Source organism: Carcharhinus amblyrhynchos, chromosome 12 (assembly GCF_965287045.1).
Source record: "Carcharhinus amblyrhynchos chromosome 12, sCarAmb.v2.hapA, whole genome shotgun sequence".
Lineage (NCBI taxonomy): Eukaryota > Metazoa > Chordata > Chondrichthyes > Carcharhiniformes > Carcharhinidae > Carcharhinus > Carcharhinus amblyrhynchos.
This window is the reverse complement of record NC_137335.1, coordinates 25,072,255-25,097,550: the sequence shown is the minus strand read 5'-3', so window position 1 is coordinate 25,097,550 and position 25,296 is coordinate 25,072,255. Positions and strand designations below refer to the sequence as shown.

At 43.6% G+C, this 25,296-nt stretch overlaps 1 protein-coding gene across 2 annotated transcripts; it reads right to left on the bottom strand.

The window, feature by feature from the left end:
• Positions 1–2,209: 2,209 nt before the first annotated feature.
• On the bottom strand, positions 2,210–23,213 carry LOC145350566 (uncharacterized). Of its 2 annotated transcripts, none has more exons than XM_080199766.1 (3): positions 22,987–23,213; positions 20,515–20,644; positions 2,210–2,583 (listed from the first exon to the last, which is right to left on the bottom strand). In XM_080199766.1, exons 1-3 carry the CDS (start codon positions 23,117–23,119, stop codon positions 2,427–2,429), a joined length of 420 nt encoding a protein of 139 aa, XP_080055892.1. In that variant the 5' UTR covers positions 23,120–23,213; the 3' UTR covers positions 2,210–2,426. The 2 variants fall into 2 exon arrangements, 1 of the variants encoding a protein (XP_080055892.1); XR_013888224.1 differs by lacking the exon at positions 2,210–2,583 and adding an exon at positions 17,281–19,573.
• Positions 23,214–25,296: the final 2,083 nt, after the last annotated feature.

Sequence of the window (25,296 nt, the reverse complement as noted above, 5' to 3'; positions counted from 1 at the left end):
ACTGTCCACTATGCGACCAATCTTGGTGTCATCTGCAAACTTACTAACCATGCCCCCTATGTTCTCATCCAAATCATTAATATAAATGACAAATAACAGTGGACCCAGCACTGATCCCTGAGGCACACCGCTGGTCACAGGCCTCTAGTTTGAAAAACAACTCTCTACAATCACCTGTCAAGACCCTTGTCAGACCCCACTTGGAGTACTGTGCACAGTTCTGGTCACTTCACTACAGGAAGGATGTGGAAGCTATTGAAAGGGTGCAGAGGAGATTTACAAGGATGTTGCCTGGATTGGGAGGCATGCCTTATGAAGATAGGTTGAGGGAGCTAGGTCTCTTCTCCCTGGAGAGATGAAGGTTCAGACGCGACCTGATAGAGGTTTATAAAATGTTGAGAGGAATAGATAGGGTGGATTCTCGGAGGCTATTTCCCAGGGCTGAAATGGTTGCTACGAGAGGACACAGGTTTAAGGTGCTGGGAAGCAAGTACAGAGGAGATGTTAGGTGTAAGTTTTTCACTCAGAGGGTGGTGAGTGAGTGGAATCGGCTGCTGTCAGTGGTGGTAGATGCAAACTCGCTGGAGTCTTTTAAAAGACTTCTGGATGAGTATATGGGATCTAATGGCATTGGGGGTTACAGATGGCTTGGTAGGTATAGATGTGATTGGCGCAACTTGTGGGCCAAAGGGCCTGTTTGTGCTGTAGTGTTCTATGTTCTAAGCCAATTTTCTATCCATTTAGACCGCTCACCCTGGATCCTGTGAGATTTAACTTTATGCAACAACCTACCATGCAATACCTTGTCAAACGCCTTGCTAAAGTCGATGGAAACAACATCAACTGCACTGCCCTCATTTATCTTCTTGATTACCCCTTCAAAAAACTCATTTGTGAGACATGATTTTGCACTCACAAAGCCATGCTGGCTGTCCCTAATCAGTCCTTGCATCTCTCAATATCTGTAGATCCTGTCTTTCAAAATACCTTCCAATAATTTACCCTTTGCATCATATTCTTGCCAAAAAGTGAAAGGAAACTTATAATCTGATCCATACTCACAATCATGCCAATGGAATGACATATTCAGCCTCATCACATGCCTTCCACCATGTTAGTTCACTATTGTGAGTACCCTTCATTATTTCAGTGGGTAAAACATTCATGATTGTTCAGCACCCGTGTATAGACACACATACTTTAGAGGGCTTGTTCCTGGGCCTAGCCAAGCTGTCCATTAACAGATCCAGGCATAGGCAGTTGAAGGTTATTGTCCAACTGCCTGTCTGCCCCCTCTTCTGCAGTTATGTTTGCTGCACACGTACATAAGTTTTGCCTGTCTTTAGACTGGATAAGATGTTAACCAATTAAAGTCTGGCCAGTTGGGATGGCTGAAATCAATTAAGTTAGAGATAACATAAATCTTACAATAAATGAATAATTTGGGACTTTAAGAACTCCTGCATACTGGACTTTAAATCCCAAGTACCACACGCAGGTGGTTGTGTGAGAGAAGCCTTATAATTTTGCCAAAACAGAATGTTTAATGGTGAAATATGAAAAAAATGGAAGAATATGTATTGTATGTTGTATGTTCATTTATAAATGCATCCAATGTTATACTTTAATAGTGTCGTAGAAAATTCATTACTATAGTAATAATCTTTCTTTTTTGGGAAGGTGGCGTTATGACAGCTCAACTGTTAGTATAACCTAGCATTGAGGGGCAAACCAATTATGCCCAGTTAGTAAGCTGAGTTTTATGCTTGTGACACTGATGGGCCCTCAGGACTTAATCCTTTGCACCATCATCCAAGGCTGAACCTCAGCTTTCAGTGAAAGGCTGGCAGACCTAGTGTCTTGGAAACAAGGGCCAAGGGGTTATTAGCAGTTCCATTGGAATCCCTCCATCTCTTCCCAAATCCATCTCACTGTCGAAATGTGAATGTTCAGGTGCCATTAGGAGACACAAATCCCTTCTGAAATAGTCTTCAGTGGTCCGACATGCAAGGGCAGGACACCTAGAGATGCCCTCATTGTGTCAGAGTTCCAGGATTAAGGAGGACACTCAGGTGACTCTTCTGGACATGGCCCTCTTATGCGTCTGGGAGGGCTGGCAAGGGTTAACAATGATGTGGAGATGCCGGCGTTGGACTGGCGTAAACACAGTAAAAAGTCTGACAACACCAGGTTTTAGTCCAACCGATTTATTTGATAATACTCACGAGCTTTCGAGGGGACTGCCTCTTCGTCAGGTGAATGGAGAGTTCTGGCCTCAGACAGGGCATATAAAGCACAGATAGTTTAGAGATTACTAGGGTTAACAACTCAGGGAGTCCCCGAATGCTATCTGTCCATTCAATGTAGGAGGGCGATGATGACTTGTAGTGAGGAAAGGACTGTGATGCCCTCATAGATACTGCAAATTACTGACTCGTGTCTGGCTGATGGCAGCTCATAGACTCTGTGGTTTGGATCATTTCAGAGATATGACGCGTAGAGTCAGTCACTTCTCCTGATGCTGTCTTGGGGGTTGTTGGTAGATCAGTCCGAGCTTTCGCTATGTCATTACTGAGTCTGTAACTGCAAGGGAAATATATACACTGAGATGACATTATCACAGATAGGGGATGGAAGCAATGTTGCAACTGCAAATGCATCTCTAATGTTAGATGTGCCATTGCTGTCACTGATCAATGGAGGTTGGGAAGCCTAAAAGTGGTTAACAGAAGTGAGTTTAATACATAGTGATATCAAATATACACAAACATCAGTGTTCTTGCATCCCCAAATACCTAACGTCAGCCCTGCCTATGTTGTGACAATTTCTCAACCTTCCCAACCACATTCCGATGTCTAGGTGTTTCCACAGGATTCACGTCTGAGGTTGAGGCACCCTGCTGTCTGCCACACCCTACTGCCCGAGATGACCTTGACAGGCATCCTCTGGAGAGCCTTGGGTGTTGTCATGTCAACCTGTTCTGCTGGGCTGAGACACCTTGGTCTCTGGGAGGGATGAGTCAAATGGACTGTATATTCCAGCGTCTCCTGTGCACTTACAGGTAAAATAGTTGCTCTCCTCTCTTCTACAACACTCAACACCCATGTTAGGGCTCCCTCTGTGAACCCTGGAGCTGGCTTTTTTCCTGCCATTGTCTTGGCTGAACCATGAGCAAGTGCTCTGGAACTGTTTAAATGCAGCTTGATTAAGTGCCATGTAATTGACTGAACTGCTCAGGTGACCCCAGGGCAGCTGATAGACACACCATGTGACAGACGTGGCATCATTCCCGTGAAAATCTTTTTTCAAGTGTCTAACAATTCCGGTCTAGATCAGGCCATCGGGACTGGCAGGATTCACTATGGTTTTCACATCAAAAATGGCACTTAGCTAAATTTTGGGAAGATTCCAGCCCACGTCATTTAGAGTGTATTGTCTTTCCATATTAGTTCTTTCGATGTGAATCACTTCACAATCCTCTGCATTGAACCCTATGTGGCCATTCTGCTAATGTCATCCTGCCATCTACAACTATCCTCATCAATGCAGTGGTGCCATCGCAGCACAATGGTACTACTGCCTCACAGCGCCAGGCACCCAGGTTCAATTCCAGCCTCAGGTCACTGTCTGTGCAGAGTCTGCACGTTCTCCTCGTGTCTGCACGGGTTTCCTCTGGGCGCTTCAGTTTCCTCCCACAAGGATGTACATAGAACATAGAAACCCTACAGTGCAGAAATACATTTGGCCCATCGAGTCTGCACTGACCACAATCCCACCCAGGCCCCACCCAATATCCCTACATATTTACCCAACTAATCCTCCTAACCTACGCATCTCAGGATGGTTCTTGCTTCCAGTCTGGAAGAGGACAAGGCAGGTGAGGTTGGTGAGCAAACTGCACACGGTACAGTGATGCAGCAGGACATAGGCAAAGAGAAGGGGAAAAGGAACGTAGTAGTGATTGGAGATAGTGGGGTGAAGGGTATTGACACTGTCCTTTGTCACAATGACAAAGTGCACAGAAGGGTGTGTTGTCTGCCTGGTGCTCGGGTACAGGATGTCGCAGCTGGGCTGCAGAGGAATCTGGAGTGGGAGGGTGAGAACCCAGTTGTGGTGGTACATGTGGGTGCCGGCGACGTAGGCAAAGTGCGGACTGAGGATCTGGGGAGGGAGTATGAGAAGCTGGGAATGGAATTAAAAAGTAGAACCGACAAGGTGGTTATCTCCGGACTACTGCCTGAACCGAGTGCAGACGGGCGTAGGGTTGACAGGATAAAGGAAGTGAATGGGTGGCTCAGAGATTGGTGTGGGAGGAATGGGATCGAATTTATGGGGCATTGGCACCAGTATTGGGGTAGGTGGGACTTGTTCGGGCGGGATGGGGTTGGTCTGAATCGTGCTGGGACCAGAGTGCTGGCGAATCGAGTAAAGAGGACTGTAGACAGGGCTTTAAACTAATTAGGGGGGGGGAGGGTGCGAGGGTAGGTAATGTTAGGAGGTCTACAGTTAAGGATAGGGTACAGGTAAGGGAAGAGGCTGAGGATGTCCCACGTGGTGGCGTTACGGCAAATAGGGTCCAGGTGAAGGCTGGGATGAAAGCGCTTTATCTGAATGCACGAAGCATTCGGAATAAAGTGGATGAGCTGGTGGCGCAGATCGACACAAATGGATACGATCTGGTGGCCATTACAGAGACGTGGCTGCAAGGTGACAGGGACTGGGAGATGAATGTACAGGGCTATCAAGTGTTTAGGAGGGATAGGCAGGAGGAAAGAGGGGGTGGCGTAGCTCTGCTGATTAAGGACAGCATCAAGGTGGTAGCAAGGGATGATATCGGAGCCAAAGAGCAGAAAGTGGAATCGTTGTGGGTGGAGATTAGGAACAGCAAAGGGAGGAAGACGCTGGTGGGTGTCGTCTATAGGCCCCCGAATAATGATCTGGAGGTGGGGCGGGCTGTTAACGCGCAAATAAGTGCGGCGTGCAGGAATGGGACGGCAGTAGTTATGGGGGATTTCAATCTGCATATTGATTGGTCGACCCATGTTGGACGAGGTGGGCTCGAGGAGGAGTTCTTGGAATGCTGCCGGGATAGTTTCCTGGAACAGTGTGTGTTGGAGCCGACGAGGGAGCGAGCTATCTTGGATCTGGTGCTATGTAATGAGGCGGGTAGAATTAGGGACCTTGAGGTGAAGGATCCTCTTGGAGAGAGTGATCATTGTATGGTGGAGTTTCTGTTGCAGATGGAGGAGGAGAAAGTGGGTTCCCGGACACGTGTCCTTTGTTTGAATAGAGGGGAGTATGGTAGGATGAGAGAAGAATTGGCGAATGTGGACTGGGGGAGCGCGTTGGAAGGTAGGTCTGCTGAGGAGCAGTGGAGGATCTTTAAGGAGATCTTTCTTGGTGCTCAGCAGAAATTTATTCCGATGGTTAAAAAGGACAGTAGGAAGAGAGGTAATAAGCCGTGGATAACGAAGGAGGTGAAGGAAAGTGTTAAATTAAAAGCGGAGGAATTTAGAGTAGCTAAGAGCAGTGGGCGAGAAGAGGATTGGGAAAGGTTTAAATGTCAACAAAGATTGACAAAAAAGTTGATAAAGGAGGGTAGAAGAAGCTATGAAGCTGGGCTAGCACTTAATATAAAAAAGGATAGCAAGAGTTTTTATAAATATATAAAAAGGAAGAGGCTGGCTAGGGTGAACGTTGGTCCCTTAGCGGATGAGAAAGGGGACCTAGTGGTAGGGGATGGGGATATGGCTAAGGTCTTGAATAACTTTTTTGTTTCTGTCTTCACGGAGGAGGACGTGAATAATTTGCCGGGTGTTAGCGATGGAAAGGTGGTAGGACTGGAGGGTCTTAATGACATTACTGTTACTAGAGAGGTGGTGCGCGACAGACTGGAGGGGCTGATTGTGGACAAGTCCCCAGGACCGGATGGAATGCATCCGAGGGTTCTGAAAGAAATGGCGGAGGTGATAGTGGATGCCTTGGTGGTTATTTTCCAGACGTCGCTGGATTCCGGGGAAGTGCCGGAGGATTGGAAAACGGCTAATGTTACGCCGTTGTTTAAGAAGGGTGCCAGGCAAAAGGCGGGGAATTACAGGCCGGTTAGTTTAACGTCTGTGGTAGGTAAAATGTTAGAATCCGTCATTAAGGAGGAAATTGCGAGGCATCTTGAAGGGAATTGCTTGATAGGGCAGACGCAACACGGTTTCATTAAAGGGAAGTCGTGTCTGACAAATTTACTGGAGTTCTATGAGGATGTGTCTAGGGCGGTGGATAGAGGAGAGCCGGTGGATGTGGTCTTTCTGGATTTTCAGAAGGCGTTTGATAAGGTACCTCACAAGAGGTTACTGCAGAAGGTCAGAGGACATGGAGTTGGGGGTAGGGTGTTAGCGTGGATAGAGGATTGGTTGTCAAATAGGAGGCAGAGAGTGGGGGTCAATGGGTGCTATTCGGATTGGCGGTTGGTGACTAGTGGGGTGCCCCAGGGGTCGGTGCTGGGGCCTCAGCTATTTACCATTTATATAGATGATCTGGAGGAGGGAACCGAGTGTAGGGTGTCGAAATTTGCTGATGACACCAAGATTGGGGGAAAGGCAAATTGTGCGGAGGGTGTGGAGAGTCTGCAGAAGGATCTAGATAGGCTGGGCGAATGGGCCAGGAAATGGCAAATGGAATTTAATGTTGGCAAGTGTGAGGTGGTCCACTTTGGTAGGAAGAATGGTAGGAAGGACTATTACTTACGTGGCGAAAAACTGCAGCAGGCGACGGTGCAGAGGGACCTCGGGGTCCTTGTGCATGAGTCGCAAAAACCCAGCCTGCAGGTGCAGCAGGTGGTCAGGAAGGCGAATGGGATGCTGGCCTTCATAGCGAGGGGGATTGAATATAAAAGTAGGGAGGTCTTGCTGCAGCTGTATAGGGCATTGGTGAGGCCGCAGCTGGAGTACTGTGTGCAGTTTTGGGCGCCGCACCTGCGCAAGGATATTTTGGCCTTGGAGGGAGTGCAGAGGAGGTTTACTAGGCTGATACCGGAGTTGAGGGGGTTGAGCTATGAGGAGAGGCTGAATAAACTAGGCTTGTACTCGTTAGAGTTTAGAAGAATGAGGGGAGATCTCATTGAGACGTATAAGATGATGAATGGGATGGATAGGATAGAGGTGGAAAGACTCTTCCCGCTCAAAAAAGACAGTAGGACTAGGGGGCACAGCCTCAAGATAAAGGGGGGGCAGTTCAGAACGGAGTTGAGGAGGAACTTCTTCACTCAAAGGGTGGTGAATCTCTGGAATTCTCTGCCCGTTGAAGTGGTGGAGGCTGCCTCGCTAAATATTTTTAAGAAGCGGGTTGATGGGTTTTTGATAAGAGAGGGGATTAAGGGTTATGGGGAGAGGGCGGGAAAGTGGAACTGAGCCACGACAGATCAGCCACGACAGATCAGCCATGATCTTATTGAATGGCGGGGCAGGCTCGAAGGGCCAGATGGCCTACTCCTGCTCCTATTTCTTATGTTCTTATGTTCTTATGTTCTTATGTACTAAGGGGCAATTTTTAGCATGGCCAATCAACCTAACCCACACATCTTTGGACTGTGGGAGGAAACTGGAGCACCCAGAGGAAACCACGCAGACATGAGGAGAATGTGCAAACTCCACACAGACAGTGACCCAAGCTAGGAATTGAACGCAGGTCCCTGGAGCTGTGATGCAGCAGTGCTAACCACTGTGCTACTGTGCCACACATGTTAGGTTGATTGGCCAGGCTAAATTGCCCCTTACTGTGAGGAGGACTAGCTGGGTAAATGGCAAGGATTAGTGGGAAGCCTTTAAAAGTGAGCAAAGGACAACTAAAAAAGCAATAAGAGGGAGAAGATGAAATGAGTATAAGCTAGCTAATAACATAAAAGATAGGGAGAGTTATTTTCAACATATAAAAGGTAAGAGAGGGGCAAAAATAGACATTGGATCACTGGAAAGTGAGGCTGGAGAAGTAATAATAGGAAACAAAGCAATGGCAGAGGAATTGAATAGTTACTTTGCATTAGTCCTCATGGTGGAAGATACCAGTGGAATGCCAGAGCTCCAGGAGAGTCAGGGGGCACAGGTGAGTGTTGTGGCCATTACAAAGGAGAAGGTTTTGGAGAAACTGAAAGGTCTGAAGGTGAATAAATCACCTGGATCGGATAGACTACACTGAAGGGTTCGAAAAGAGATAGTTGAGGAATTTGTAGAGGCATTGGTGGTGATCTTTTAACAATTACTGGAGGCAGAGAAGGACTAGAAAGTAGCAAATGTAATACCAATGTTTAAAAAGGGAGAGAGGAAGCAGACGAGAAATTATAGGCTGGTTAGCCTGACTTCAGTCATTGGCAAGATTTTAGAGTCCATTATTAAAGATGAGATTGCAGAGTACTTGGAAGTGCATGATAAAGCAGGACTGAGTCAGCACAGCTTTGTCAAGGGGAGGTCATGTCTGACAAATCTATTAAGAGTTCTTTGAGGAAGTAACAACAAAGTTAGATAAAGGAGAACCCTTCATGGGAGACTTAAATAAATTGTGCCCATGGTGTTAAGGGTAAGATCCTGGCATGGATAGAGGATAGAAGACAAAGAGTGGGGAAAAAGGGGTCTTTTTCAGGGTGGCAGCCAGTGACTAGTGGTGTGCACAGGTGTCATTGGTGGGACCACAACTTTTCATAGTATACATCAACAATTTGGAAGAAGGAACTGAAGGCACTGTTGCTAAGTTTGCAAATGATACGAAGATATGTAGAAGGACAGGTAGCATTGAGGAAGCAGGGGGGCTGCAGAAGGACTTGGACAGGTTAGGAGAGTGGGCAAAGAAATGGCAGATGGAATACAATGTGGAAAAGTGTGGTGTTATGCACTTTGGAAGGAGGAATAGAGGATAGACTATTTTCTAAATGGGAAAATGCTTAGGAAATCAGAAACACAAAGGGACTTGGGAGTCACTGTTCAAGATTCTCTTAACGTGCAGATTCAGTCAGCAGCTAGGAAGGCAAATAAAATGTTAGCATTCATATCGAGAGGACTACAATACTTGAGCAGTGATGTACTTCTGAGGCTGCATAAGGCTCTGGTCAAACCCCATTTGGAGTATTGTCAGCAGTTTTGGACTCCATATCTAATGAAGAATGTGCTGCTCTTGGAAAGGGTCTAGAGGAGTTTCACAAGAATGATCCCTGGAGTATAGAGCTTGACGAACAGTTGAGGACTCTGGGTTTGTACTCGGAGTTTAGAAGGATGGTGGTGAGGGGATCCTATTGAAACTTACAGGATACTGCAAGGCCCGGATAGAGTGGACATGGAGAGAATGTTTCCATCAGTAGGAGAAACTAGAACCAGAGGGCACAACCTCAGGCTAAAGGGACAATCCTTTAAAACAGAGATGGATGAGAAGGAATTTCAGAGAGTGGTGAATCTGTGGAACTCTTTGCTGCAGAAGGCTGTGGAGGCCAGGTCATTGAAGACAAAGATAGATAGGTTCTGTCATTGGTTATATAAGGGGATCAAGGGTTATGGAGAAAAGGCAGGAGAATGGGGATGAGAAAAAAAAAGTCAGCCATAATTGAATGGCAGAGCAGACTCAATGGGCCGAGTGGCCTAATAGGGCCTGGGTGGGATTGTTGTGGGTGCAAATGGCCTCCTTCTGCACTGTAGGCATTCTGTAACTATCTACTACATTGCCAAATTTTGTGTCATTTGCCAACTTTATAATTCTGCTCCGCAATTCAGATTCTAAGTTGTCATAAAAACTGAAGACATATAATGGACCCAGAGCTGCCCCTTGGGAAACACACTGCAAACCATTCCCAGTCTGAAAAACATTATTACTACCCTCTGCTTCCTGTAACTCAGACAACTGCTTTCCCATTAATTCCATTGCTTTCTACCTTTTTGACAAGAGCGGACAACTTCATATATTAAAAGCATGTTTTCTAAATTGGGAATCTGCAAACCAATGCTGTCAAAATGGTGACCAAACCCCAGCCACCTTGAAGCTGATCCGTGCAAAACATGAGCTGTGTGCAAAAGAACTTTACTCTCTGACAGGATGTAGTAACAATGCAAGCAAACCACTTCACTACCAGCCATTGAGCCCATTTTCCCAGGTACCAACTCATTACAAACAGAGATTACATCACATTAAGCCTCGTCATCTACATTAAGGAAAGACACATCAAATTTGCAGATGACCTAAAATCAGCTACCCCCATCCCATCTTCATCAAAGTTGGCCATCAAAAGTTTCTGCAAGTTACCAAGTGACCTGTGGTCCAACATTGCATTATACCTACAGGACACCCAACCATCTACATTTATGACTTCAACAAACAACATCATACGTGAGGGTACCCCCTGACAGAACTGGAGGAGAATAACTGTCAGACTGGGCCTTTGTGCCTGACCTAAAACTTGTGTATGATGCAAAGTAGCCTGGCACATACCATTCCATCAGATGAGCGAAGTGCTATATCTTTGCTATAAAACCTGACAGAAATAGCCAACCGGTGATGTGACCCTGATAAGACCTGCCCAACTATCCCATTCCCAAGCCGGAATTACATTGATCTTGAACTAGCACACATAAAAAAATCAAAAGGATTGTCTGCAGTAGATTCTCAAAAACCGCTTCTCTTAATCCAGATTCCACCACCTCCTCAAAACCTACAACCACTTCATTTGACTTCTCAAGCTCTCAGCCACCAAATTGGTCCTCTGAGGCTTCAGGAAAACCATCATCTGCTATTGGATCTAGAAAAATGAATGTCTCCCTTCAAGAATACAGGGAAAAAGTAGACCTCAATGGGATAACACCACTCCTTGGGTCCAGTGATGAAGTATGATTTATAAGATGGTGAGAGACAGCATGCTCACGCTGAAAGATGTGAAAACTCATTTGCCAACTGGAAGCAACCAAATAACACCTGCTGCGTTCTTTGGGACTTCCTTTAAGAGGATATGATGAGTCATCAGTGTCAACTCAAAGAGTTAATTTTTTTTAGCCGACCCTGAATATCTCAGTGAATATGATGAGCTTCTCGAAGAGCATTTTAAAAGTTATCAATATTGTGGCTCAGGAAAGACCAGCTTTTTAATGCATAGAACATACACTGATGAAATTATTGTAATGGCTCAGAAATCAATTCACCTATGAATGAAAGATGCTAAATACTATTCCATAACAGTTGATTCAACACCAGATGTGACTTATGTGAACCAATTGGTGTTAATTTTAAGATATGTGACCAGTGATGGTGAAATTGTAGAGTGATTTCTCTGTTTTGTCTAACTACAATCCCACACTTCTGAGTGTCTGGAGACAATAGTTTTGGAAATCATTGCAAATTTAGGTTTGAACACCAAAAATTGTCATGGGCAGAGCTTCGATAATGCCACAAATATGGCAGGAAAATATTCTGATCTACAAGCAAATGCAAGCCCCTGTGTATTATTCATCCCAAGTTCCAGTCACTCTTGTACGTGATGATTTGCAGGCAACCTTTCCAAATGTGAAAACCATTCTGAAAATATTTTTAACGGTACCTGTCACAAATGCTTCCAGTGAACATTCTTCCTCTATATTCAGAAGAGTGAAAAATTGTTTGCGAGGTACGATGAGTCAGGAATATTTGTCAAGTTCAGCAATACTGACGACTGAAAGTGCATCTTTACAAGATCTTACCTACGATGATATAATTGATGATTTTGTGAAGAAAAAGTGTGGAAGAAAAGCTATCTAAATTGCCATGCCAACAAAGGATGAAGCAAAAAAAATCTTAAAAGTATGTTCCTCTTCCATATTCTTTTGTTTAAATTCTGTTTTTCAAAGGGACCCCTATTTGCTGGTCTGATATAATGGTTGTTGATCACTGCCATTCCCCATCGTTCTCAAGACTGGTTTTCTCTAGGACAAAGAATGAAATCCTGCCAGACAAAGCCACACCACTGACATTGAACTTTGACTCACTGAACTCCATTTGATTGGAGTATTTGTTCCTGCACTGGACTGACTCATTCTGTCCTGTGCTGCAATCATGTCATTGGCTGATTTTTCCAGCTTGTTGCATTTCGAGCAGTTCCATGTTTGCTTGCCTCAAGACACACAGATCGCAACATTGATCAGCTTTACTGTCATTCTGAGAACAGGCAAGTTGGATTTCAATTCAGCAATGACAGATGTGTTTTTATAAGTTAAAAAAGCATTAAAGCAATTAAGTAGTGATCAATTTATGTACTTTTGTGGTTCGCACCTTTGCATGCTGTGGGATGAGGGTGGACGGTGTCAGAGGGGCTGTGATGTCAATGATGTCGAGCTGTGACTTAATTGGGAGCAAGACATCATGTCACTTGGGGGTGGGCCGTGATATCATGGTGGGTTTCCAGAAATGAACAAGACCACAGCCCCCCATCCCTCCAAGTGCCGTCCTACATTGCACAAGGGCTATCAACACACACACACACACACACACACACACACACACACACACACACAGTCATAAGAAATGCACAATTAGAATTGAGAAAACATCCTCTTGGCGTCCTGTTAATGTTCAGTTCTGCAACTGTATACTGAGTAATTTACAAAAGCTGGAAATAGTCAGCATGGTCCACTTTGGTAGGAATAATGGTAGGAAGGACTATTACTTACGTGGTGAAAAACTGCAGCAGGCGACAGTGCAGAGGGACCTCGGGGTCCTTGTGCATGAGTCGCAAAATCCCAGCCTGCAGGTGCAGCAGGTGGTCAGGAAGGCGAATGGGATGCTGGCCTTCATAGCGAGGGGGATTGAATATAAAAGTAGGGAGGTCTTGCTGTGGCTGTATAGGGCATTGGTGAGGCCGCAGCTGGAGTACTGTGTGCGGTTTTGGTCGCCGTACTTATGCAAGGATATTTTGGCCTTGGAGGGAGTGCAGAGGAGGTTTACTAGGCTGATACCGGAGTTGAGGGGGTTGAGCTATGAGGAGAGGCTGAATAAACTAGGCTTGTACTCGTTAGAGTTTAGAAGAATGAGGGGAGATCTCATTGAGACATATAAGATGATGAATGGGATGGATAGGATAGAGGTGGAGAGACTCTTCCCGCTCAGAAAGGACAGTAGGACTAGGGGGCACAGCCTCAAGATAAAGGGGGGGGGGTTTAGAACGGAGTTGAGGAGGAACTTCTTCACTCAAAGGGTGGTGAATCTCTGGAATTCTCTGCCCGTTGAGGTGGTGGAGGCTACCTCGCTAAATATTTTTAAGACGCGGGTTGATGGGTTTTTGATAAGCGAGGGGATTAAGGGTTATGGGGAGAGGGCTGGAATGTGGAACTGAGACACGACAGATCAGCCATGATCTTACTGAATGGCGGGGCAGGCTCGAAGGGCTAGATGGCCTACTCCTGCTCCTATTTCTTATGTTCTTATCTGGCAGCACCTGTGAAGAAACAGAGTTAACAGCTTGTGTAGTGTAGTGGGCCAGGAGACACCAGCAGCAACCGTTTCATGGAATTTATGCTGGACACCCAGCCCTCCGTGCATCTCCCGTGCCACGTTTTTGAACATAATCAGCATTTCAGTAGATTAGCACACGCAGGATGGTATTCTCCCGGCCCATTATCATCTCCCTCCTGCCTAGGAGTGGTTCCCTCCAGCAGGGTTTACAACTGCTCTCCACTAATGGGGAGCAGGTGCCCGATCCAGCTGGAGGGAACAGAAGCCATTAAGATTCCCTATAGAGGTCAAGGATAGGGGGGTGCCCCTTGGGCACTGCCAGCCTGACACTCACTGCCTAAGGGGCTAACTGGCACTGTCCACCCAGCACCATGGCATTGCCCTGGGGTGGGGCGATCAGTGGGGGGAACCTGCTGCCACTCTATAAAAGGATCAGTGAGAGAAAGGAGGGAATGAGGACTTTCGGGGAGGAACATAGGGCTGGCCTGGCAAGGTCTAGGAGGCCAGCAATAAGGGGATTGTTGGGGAGGGGTGATTGGAAGGCCGTGATTGTTGGTGGAGGGGTGGGGGGAGGGTTAAAGGGGTTGGCCAGCGACAGGAGACTGTGCTGACAGATTGGCGCACGCGCAGTGGCCTGCTCAGCACTTGCTGCTGGCCTCTCGGCAGGAATAGATCCCACCCTCTACTTCCCAGAGTAGGTGTGTTGGAGATTCGGTCTGCTAAGTACACTAAAAAACTGGCAACAATTACTGTCATTTTCCCACACATTGGGAACTTTGATTTTTTTTGAAGAGTCCCAGCCAACATTTCTATGTTCATACCGCTCCTGCACATAAACCTGTCCAGCCATCTCTACTTAGCTAATTAATTTATTTAATTAGTTTTGCAGTGTTCTTTTTTCAAATTTGGTACAGATTTCCTACTAGTCAATCAGATCACAGCTTCCCTGTGATGTCACTTTTCAGTTTTTTTCACTACTACCTATATACTGTGTTCTGCTCCACCCTCTGACTGCTCCCTGGAGACTAGGCTGCGAATCTCCAAGATAAGTTAGTTTTATACTCACTGTGCTCTGCTCTGCCCTCTGACTGCTCCCTGGAGACTAGCAGTAGATTACACATAAAATACATCATTCTGAGTGAACGTTGAAAAGAACACTCATTACATCCTTAACACGAATAAAACACCACCATAACACCAAATGCCATTAATACATGAAAGAGGAAGTCATATGGTTAGGAGTTTGTGTTTCTTAGAATGAATACAGAGAGCAATTCTGTCCAGAGTAAAACTATTGTACAAACTAATAACGGCCGTGTGCATTTATATAATGCCTTTAACGTGGAAAACATCCAAAGGCACTTTAGAAGGAAGGGAACAACATCACTTTCAGCTCAAAAAGCGGTACTGAGTCTAAATTCATGCTTACAGGGAGTCTAAGCTCGCACTTACAAGATTTCACATTTACTTTTAGCGTGTTCGGTGATGGGAAATGTGGCTACTTTCAATATTCTGGGATTTTGGGAGAGAAATGACCTGTTAGTGAATTTTAACAGCTAATAAAGGAAGTAATATCAAGGTAAAATAATTGGAAAGATAGTTACAAGGGACTAAGGCATTATGACAGGCCAAATGCTTCAGGGACAAAGCAGTAATCCAGAGTCTGTGGGGAGGAGGATGTGAGTTTCACTATATGGTTGAAATTATGTCATTATGATTTTTTAGACACAACAAGGCAGTCAAGGTGCTTGCTCTGTGAAAGCAATTAGTATGGGGGATGGATGCTTTGTGCAGGAGAGGAACCAGGTATCTGCTTTCTGGATTAGTTCATGAGGAGTAGAGGTGATGAATGTGTGTCTTAGGCTTTTGTTGGTAGAAGCGATGATGCCCATTCAAAAATAAGACCCTGTCGCAGAGGCGACTGATGGTGATCTTCTTGTATGACCTGGTAGCTATAGGTGTTGTAGGATAAGGATTGCTAATTCTGATGGATCTAGTTCTAAAGGCTTCATTACACAACTTCTGCTTCTAACCACCCCACCACCACACTTACTACCTAATTTGTCCAACTTTGCAGTGCACTACCTTGCCATACCAATTGGAAAGCAAACACAGGCTCTTGCTAAAAAAAAAATTGGATGCTGCTTGAACGTTAGCCAAATAGCATTTTTGCTCCAATCTCCAATATTTTTAAACTAATAAATGAAAGTATTTAAAGTAAATGAAAATAAGACACTTTTTAGAAAAAAAGTCCCAATTGTTTTTGTTTTCACAGACTGCTTGCAGTAATGTCCTGGAGATTAATCTCTTAATTCTTACAAACTCCAGGATAATTCTGGAGAGTTGACAACCCTCACATTGGGCACTGGTTTCAAGTAGAGTGTGATAATTGAGGTTGGGTGGACTGTGTCAGCCTGAAGCCAAAGGCCGTACGAAGGGGAAGACCAGCAGGTCTTGGAGACAGTTGAAAAATGGTAAGATAAAGGCAATATCAGAGTTAAAGTAGACTTAAATGTTTAAGCAAGGTATAAATGGAAAATAATAATAGTTGCAGAAAATAAACAAATATTTATCTACAGTGTCACTTACAGAAACAAAGCTGAGACACAGTGGTACTTAATGTTGCGAGGCCTGAAGGATAAATTGGTTATCAGCTTAAAAGCATTTCTAAGTTGTAAGAGGAACCCAAGGGATCAAAGAACAATCTTCTGGACATTGCTGTGAGAAGTCTAGGAAATAAATCATTGTCAAATTGCATGGATTTTTCATTTTCTCTGAATACTTTTGTAAGTAAACAAAAATTGGATGAGGAGATAAGTTTGTTTGATTGATAATCAATATGACATGGGCAATAACTGTGATTGTACTAAATGTGAGTCAAAGGTCACCCAGTTATGAATACAACAACTGGATACCTCCAGTGAAATAATTTGGAATTATTTGTAAATGATTTTTCAAGAGACAGTAAGACAAGTATTTTTGATTGATGTCTGAACATTATTTAAATTGTGTGCCTTCACCATTGCAAGCAGATAACTAAGTATCAGTTACTTAAATTCCTGTATGTAATGGCTGGAATTCTCCAGGCTCGTGCTTCCCATTACCGCTGCCAGCGAGAATGGAGAATTTGGAACGTAGCCAAATCTCCATTCACTATAGAAGGACCGGAGAACCCCAGCTGCTGGCGAGGTCGGAGAATCTGGCCCAAGGTATGGGAGCAACTCTTTGGTGTCTGTTTTATTTATTCTCAGTATGGGCATTGTTGGCAAGGTCCACATTTATTGCCCATCTCTGGTTGCCTTTCCACAGCACAGAATTTGGAGTTAAAGTGTTTTTCTTTGAATGTCTTTTGAAAATTGCTTTAATTCACTGATGATAATTCACTACAAATATGGTGGTGGGTCTTCCTCATTACAGTGGATTGATACAAAACTGAGGGCAGTTAAGACTCAATGGTGTGGGACTCAAGTCACTTTGTTTTACAAAGCAGACCAGTTAAAGGTGGCAGGTTTGCTTGCCAAAAATACATTACTAAACTTGTTGGGTTTTATGACAATGAGACAACTTTGTGGTCACATTTATTGATACCAGCTTATTACTTCCAGATTTAAAAGGAAAAATAAGTTCATATCCTTAAACTGTCATGATGGAATTTGAGCTCACATTCTGTGGGCTTAGGTATCTAGCATGAAGATCATGACATTCATTATCACATCACACGTTTATAAGAGGCTAAGGAAATGGACAAAGTATCAGAAAAATCTTCTGATTGATAACTTTCCTGCTTTATTAAATAATTCTAAAGCATTTTTGATGAATCCTGTACTTACAAAATCCTGCTGGAAAAATACTTAAAAGTTCAGAACTTTTATTCAAAAACAATGATTAATTGTACATTAATCTTGTATTTCCAGATCCAGACACAAGGTGGCTCTGCATCACGTTTTCTCCATTTCATAAAATTCAATATTTCCCTTTCTTCCCAATGGATTGTTTCCACTTCCAGCTGCTTCCTCGTCACATTGCTATCTATATTCACTCACTCCTGTGTTTCTTTTTTGCTCTAATTACATTAAGCCCTGGTGCCTGTTCCTTCCTGTTTTGCTTCCCAGTTCAGTAAACATCCCAGACCTTGCCAATCCCACCCAAACTTATGCAACAGTTTTCTATCCTTATTTTGGTCTTGCAGTCGCCAAGACAACCTAGACAAAAATTGGGAAAATGCAAACACAGTTTTCTGACTCAAAAGCAGTCATTTTTGAGGAAAATTCCCCAAATTTCCGACCCTGATCAGAATAATGCATTCTGATCTTCCTCCAAGTTTTCTGAGCAATCTTCCATTGAAAGATCCTTCACCCAGTGCAGCAAACCTCATATGGAGCAGTGCAAACAGCTTGTGCAGAATTCATGCTCCTTGGTTAAGGTGTTGGCTGTCATATCCTGGTAAGCAAGGACACTAAATGTCCCAAAACTTCTTTGAAAACAGCTGTGGAGAGAAGGTAAGTGTGTAAGGGGGCAGGGTGGATAAGGGGGCAGAGTGGCTGGTAGTTAAGGTGGGTTGTTTGGAGGGGAAGGAATCAGGTTGGGGTATAGTCAAGTTGAATTGAGATGTTTGGGGAAGTTGATGGAGTGGTCGGGTGTGGGGGGTGCCGTCCATATGAGTGATTGGTGGGGAGTTGTATAATTACACTGGAGTTAGACTAGATTTTTTCTGGCTAACATGTTTTGGCTAACTATCCAGGTAAGTAATTTGGAATCATCTGAAGTCTCTGTTGGAGGCCTTTTTGGACAGTCCTGGGGATCAGGAAATGCCCACTGGAAGTTCAAACTTCCCAGATAATTCTCATAAGAGTCCTTGCATTTGGAGTTCCGAAGGGTAGCACATCTTCCGGGGTACTGCTGGTGCCTGATTAATTCTCAACTGGAAGCTCTGAGTGAATCTCTACAATTTCCTGAAACGTTACATATTTTTGCATCTCATGAGGCATGGCTGTCTGGCTCTGGCAGATGTATGCAGAGGTAAGACCAGATGGACTCTAGGGTTTTTTCACCTAAAAACCATTTCCAATCCAGGGGTCAAATAAAGATCTGGCCGAATATAGGGGGTTAGAAAGTAAAGTAAAAAGTAAGACCTCAAAAGGTAGTGATCTCACAATTACTACCAGTGCCACATGCTAGTCAAAGCAGAAATACTAGGATGTGTGACCAAGACAAGGAACTGAATATTTAAGGATATTCAATATTGAGGAAGGAAAGGACAATGGGGTGATGTTGTTAATTAAGGTTGAAATCAGCGCCATAGTGAGACAGGATATTAGCTCAAAATCTACAAGTAAAATCTGTCTGGGTGGAGCTAAGAATCAACAAGGGACTGAAAAATGAGCGGAAGTTATCTGTAGTCCTCCGAACAGTAGTAGTAAAGTAGGGTCAGCATTAAACAGGAAATTCAAGATGCATGTAACAATGATGCTACAACAATCATGGGTGACTTTAATCTGCATACAAGCTAGGCAAACCAAATTAGCAATGGTGGATGAATTCCTAGAATGTGTATGCGATGTTTTTTAGACCAAGGAGCCAATTAGAGTATTCTACATTTCGTATTGTGCAGTGCAAAGGGGTTAATTAATAACCTTGGTGTGCAGGGGTCCTTTGGGAAGAGTGACCATGACATAATAGAATTCTTCAATGGGATGGAAAGTAAAGTAGTTCAGTCCAAAACTAGGGTCCTAAATCTAAACAAAGGAAACTACAAAGGTTAGAGGGGTGAGTCAGCTGTGATTGATTGGGGAACTTCATTAAAAGGCATAATGGTGGATAGGTAATGGCTAACATTTAAGGAATGAATACATGCAGTATACATTATTTTCTGGTGTTAGGTCTAGTGATTTGATATGATTTATTGTCACATGTATTAACATACAGTGAAAAGTAATGTTTCTTGTGCTCTATACAAAGCATATTGTTCATAGAGAAGGAAACGAGAGAGTGCAGAATGTAGTGTTACAGTCATAGCTAGGATGTAGAGAACAATCAACTTACTGCAAGGCAAGTCCATTCAAACGTCTGACAGCAGCAGGGAAGAAAGTGTTCTTGAGTCAGTTGGTATGTGACCTCAGACTTTTGTATCTTTTTCCCGACGGAAGAAAGTGGAAGAGAGAATGAGGAAGAATTGAAGGGGATTAATAGTAGTTTTGAGAAGTGCTCAAGAAATTAATGAGACAAAGTCATGAAATCCGCTGGACCTGATAATCTACATCTGTAATGAGTGTCTTCTTCCCTCCTTTTTTAAATAATGAGGTTACATTTGCCACCCTCCAATCTATGAGGACTGTTCCAGAATCAGTGCCATAGTGAGACAGGATATTAGCTCAAAATCTACAAGTAAAATCTGTCTGGGTGGAGCTAAGAATCAACAAGGGACTGAAAACATGAGTGGAAGTTATCTGTAGTCCTCCGACTATATTTTGGAAGATGACAACCAATGCATCCACAATTTCCACAGTCACTCTTGCAGACCCTCCAAAACACATTAAAGCTCAGAACCCTCAGTAAAACAATCACATGAGAGAGAGGGGTCATAAGAACACTCTGTACTCAAAATGAAACTCTATAATACTTCCCCTTTAAATTTCAAACCCCTACTCGGACAGAAATATAATGTCTTGACTATATGAAAGTCTGTCAGGAGCTGTGATCTGTGTAATGCTACTGGTGAATCTTGTTACGGATGATCTGGAATTGCAGGAGTAGAAGTCAGCTGAGAATCCGTGAATGGACATTCCTCTTCCACTCCCACAGCTGAGTCAACTGGTAAACCTTGAACCTCAGAAACAACTTCCTAGTGAACGTCCACAGCAGCATGACCTTCTGTCATGTTATCAGTAATGGTTGTTGACACTGAATTCTTCTTCTGATCCTATGCCATATGGTAAATGAATATGATCCTGCTGTTTGTGATTCACTCTTCTCATGACCCAAGATACTGGACCATTCTGGTTTAAAATTATTCCTGGTAACCACTACTAACAAAGGTCCCGATATAGACTTGATCATGTGGTTTGAATTACCTTTCTTTAGCGTGGCAGTCACATCCCGATGTTTGCTTCTCTTGCTGCCTGCTCACTTTTGCTCCAGGATCTGGATGAAGCAAATCCACATGAGATTTTGGCCTTCTGCTAAGCAACAACTGGCGACAGCCTGTTGGGGATTTAAGCACGACACAATACTGGAATAAAAATGTGGACAGTTTGTTCTCAAAATATCAAATGCCATCCTCTTCAATCCTCCTTCAGATTTTGAACAGCTCACTCTGCCAAACCATTTGAAGCTGGATGAAATGGCTCAATACACACTGGCATATAACATTCTTTTGCGTGAATTCTTGAAATAACTCACTTGTAAATGTACTACCATTATCTGAAAAACAAGCAAATCTGATAGGACATGAGTTGCGAAAATTTGATGTAGCTTCTCAATTGTCACAGCAGCTGTCATATCACTTATGATATGTGCTTCCAGCTATTTTGAGTGTGCGTCTACAACAACCAAAAGGCAGCTCCTGCAAAGTCCAGATCCATTCTGGACCATAGCCTATCAGGCCACACCCAAGTAGTACCACACAATGTACCCAGTTCATCCCTGAACATGTCTGGATACTTCTTAATAACATCTTCAGTTACCCACATGTGCTTGACTTCACCACGGTTCAAAGGAATTTTGCTGAGCCAGTTACTAAGAAATCCGCCCCTTCCCTTTGACTACAAAGAGGTATGTTCTTGCTTCTTGGCTATTACGTGCAATATGGATTTACAACGCCCCAAGCAAAGGTATGGACTTTCCGATGTACGTCTGAAGATTAATCTCTGCCAGAGTAAAGTTTGGCACTTGGTTAGAGTCCCACATCAACTTGTAGATTTCCTCACTAATTAGAGATGCGGAGGTTCTTGTGTCCACCTCCGTTTTCATCTGTTTACTATCAACTACAACTAGTGCAAAAATAGGCTCTGCCTGTGCCTCACTGATATTTAACATGTTGTAAACTTGCATGTCTGCCTACTCCAAGGTGTCATATAGTGTGTAACTGATTGAGACTTCTTTGAATTAAAATCTTCTGTCTCAGCTCTCATTTTGCTCTTCGCATCCTTGAATTTCTTTGCTAAATGTCCTTTCTTGCTGTATCAGTGACAAACAGCATCCCTAAACTTGCAATGACTGGCATAGTGTGGCTGTCCACTCATAAAATACTCCACTGCTTTCACCTTTCAGTACTTGATACAGCACCCCCATCTGGGCAATATATTTGCCTGTTGAATATCCCCAGTATTACTGGCAGCCATTTCTAGGTAGGCCTTGAGAAATTTCCAAAGTCTTCTTAAATCCCTGTGGCTACCCTCGACAACCAGAATGTTGTTCTTGTTAATGCCAGAGACAAGCCTATCTCCAAGCATATCTCAAACTACTCTGAAATCACAGTTTCTGAATTCTGGTGTAATTTTGGCACAAAATTAGCTACCGATTGACCTGCTTTTCAAAAATAGCTATGAAGTTTGAATCTTTGAACAATCACCAAGGGCTTCAGATTATGATGATTCTGGACCAGAGCTATTAACTCTGCAATTGAAACCTTCCCTGGTTTCTGTGGCATGGCATGATTCCTCATCAACACACACACGCACAAAATCAGGAGAATCAAGTGCTGCTTCACCTTATCGTCTTTCTCATCTGTTAAAAATAAATGCTGCATCCACTTCAGTTATTGAAGCCAGACCTCGCTTCTCTCATCAAATTCACGTAACAATGCTAGCTCAAAATTCTGTTGAATAAATTCACAAGACAGCGAGCAGGCAAGAAGGGGAGGAGCAAGAAAGTGTGGGTACGGGAGAGCAAGTGTAGAAGAGAGAGGGTGAGAGTAAGAGAGTGACTGAGAGAGAGGGGAATGTGGGAGAGAGTGAGTAAGTGGGGGGGAAAGTGAGTGTGAGAGAATGAGGAGTGAGCACGAGAGAGTGACAGTGTCAGTGAGTGAGAGGGAGGGTGTGTGGAAGAGAGAGAGAGAAAAAGAGGGAAGGGTCTGGCTTATTCTCTGCGGCAGGATTCCCACCCACGAACAGCCATGATCATGGTGGGGCAGGCTCGAAGGGCTAGATGGCCTACTCCTGCTCCTATTTCTTATGTTCTTATGTTCTTATGTAACACATAGGTGAAGGTGACTGACTGAGCATCAAAAAAGTGGGAGTGAGCCAGACACACAGGGCAGGATTTTCAGACCATACTTGCTCCAAGACTGCAAAATCCTGCCGAATATCACCACCCTTTACGTGATCTGTGTCTCGACCGCTATAAATTCCCATGGCAGGTGAGACAGGAAAATGCCACCCACAGACTCTGTCCCTCTCATACTCTCATGATGATCTTTATTAATTACTTCTTTTCAATATCAATTTATTGCTTTGGTATTACTTTATTTTTGCTCAGCAAGTTTTATATTCTCCACACCTGAATTTTATTTTGAAATTCACATTCAATGTGATGCCAAACCTTACCGTTCAGAAGTTTGCTCATTGGTCCCTTGAGTGAGAAAAAATTGAAATGTGGTTCCCAAGTGAAAAGACTGGACAGGAAGCTACTGAAAACCATTAGTGGTGGACTCCAGCAGAGCCGAGTTTCGACTTCCATTTAAGTTCTCATGCTTTCAGTAGGGTCAGTGGAAAACAGTTCACAGCAATTTCAATTTCACAAGAGATAGTTCCTGCTATTTGGTTGATACATCATTCCAATCCAGTCAGCAACTACTATGTTAGGCTGTGAGTCATAAGATGATTTAGTAGAATTTGGACAAGAGCCACATATTCTCACATCATGTGACAGGGTCTGAATCAGTTTAAGAATCAAACAAGCCATCATTGGGCATTCGATAGAATAGATTGGCCTCAAGACCTAAGAGACTAGAAAACAATCTAATGTTGTGATCTAATGGCTAGACTGAGAGTCACAATCGTGTGACCGGCCCTGAACACAGTTAAGAATCAGTACTCCGGCTACTGATGAACTTCATCATGTGCTACCGGAGTGAGTTCCAACCCTGTCCCTCACTAATCAGATTGCGTGGGATGTCATTTTCCGTAATTAGAATCGAAGCACTCCAGCTGCTCCCCAACAATCATCCAACAGTTCATTTCTGACAGAACTGGGGCGACTCAGGGATCACACTTGCTCTGATTGGTCATACAGACTGAATAATTATCATGAAAACAAATATGCTGTCAGATCCACGTGTATCAATCCAGTATAACAGAGACAATGATTTGAATTGCACTTTGACACCAGCATCAATTGCTGACATAGTACTAAAGGGAAGCACTTGCTCTGATAACAAGACATTTGTTTGCTGATTATACAGATGGACGGTGTGTGGTCATTTTTTAGACAGGGCCTTTACTATTCAATGTAGATATTTTTACACTGCATCATTAAGTTGTGAATTCAGCACCACCTTATTGTTAGCACAGCTGGTATTTTCCTATCCAAGGCGAGCTTTGGAACAATGAATCAGGTTCAACACCAACCCAAAGCTTTTCAGTTTAAATTCATTTCATTGTTTTGTTCCAATCATCCCGATCATCATCTCACTCAGGTTTCCCCTTGGATTGCTGCTGCTGAATTGAAGAACTGAAAAACATTTCCTCCTCTGTTTTCATTTGCTCCTGACTAAATTCAACATTAATTTACCAGTGAATGGTGTACCCACTTACTGTAACAATGCCCTGTCTACTTGTACCTGCTCTGTCCTGGAGATCTTTATCATCATTTAGCTGATAATGATGGAAAAGGTGATTTATTATATCTAGTCATTTTTACATTGTTGTTTGTGGAAGCTTGTTTTGCACAAATTGGCTGCTGTGTCCTATAACAGTAACTACACTTCAAAAAGTACTTCATTCACTGTAAATTGTTTAGGGACATCTGAGGACTGTGAAAGGTGATACTTAAATGCAAATCTTTCTTGACTGTGTGGTGGACAGTCCGACAAATACTGTCATGGACAGATGTGTCCAAAACAGGTATGGTCCAGCCTGGCTGATGTGTTCATCAAAATTTTGCCAGTTTGGTGAATAATTCTACTCCCGAGCCACTATTGGTGATGGAATTTATCCAGAGTACATTCTGCATCCGTGCTACCCTGAATCCTTTTTCCAAGTGGTGCTCAACACAGAGGAATGCTTGTTCTTCAACTGAGAGGGGGCTGTCGATAAGAATGTCCATGTTTGGCTTGTTTCATGAGACTTCATGGGATCCAGAGTCAATATTAAGAACACCCAGTCCCACTTCCTCCTTATTGTATACCATTCTCCCACAACCTATGGTGGGCCTGTTATGCTGGTGGGACAGGATATACCCATGGGTGGTGATGGAGGAGCCTGGGTCATTGGTTGTAAGGCTTCATTCAGTGACTACGTCAGGCAGATTCCTCTGTAGTCTGTGGAATTGTTGTCAATTCCAATTCAAGTCCCCAGATGGTAGGGAAGTGAGGCTTTGCAAGGTTGACTGGGCTGGATGCGTCTTTGTCATATCTGTTTTCTAAGTTAACATTGAGTGGTCTGTCTGGCTTTATTTTTATTAGAAATTTTCAAGTAATCTATTTAAATTGAGTGATTTACCAGGCCAGAGAGCAGTGAAAAGAAAACCACATTACTGTCAGTCTGGAGTTACATAAAGGCCAGACCAAGGAAGAGCAATAGATTTCCTGTCTTCAACGACATTAGTGAACCAGACAGGTTTTTATGACAACCCGGTAGTTTTACAGTCACAATTACTCAATGGTCTTTTATTTTACTAATTGAATTTAAATTCCC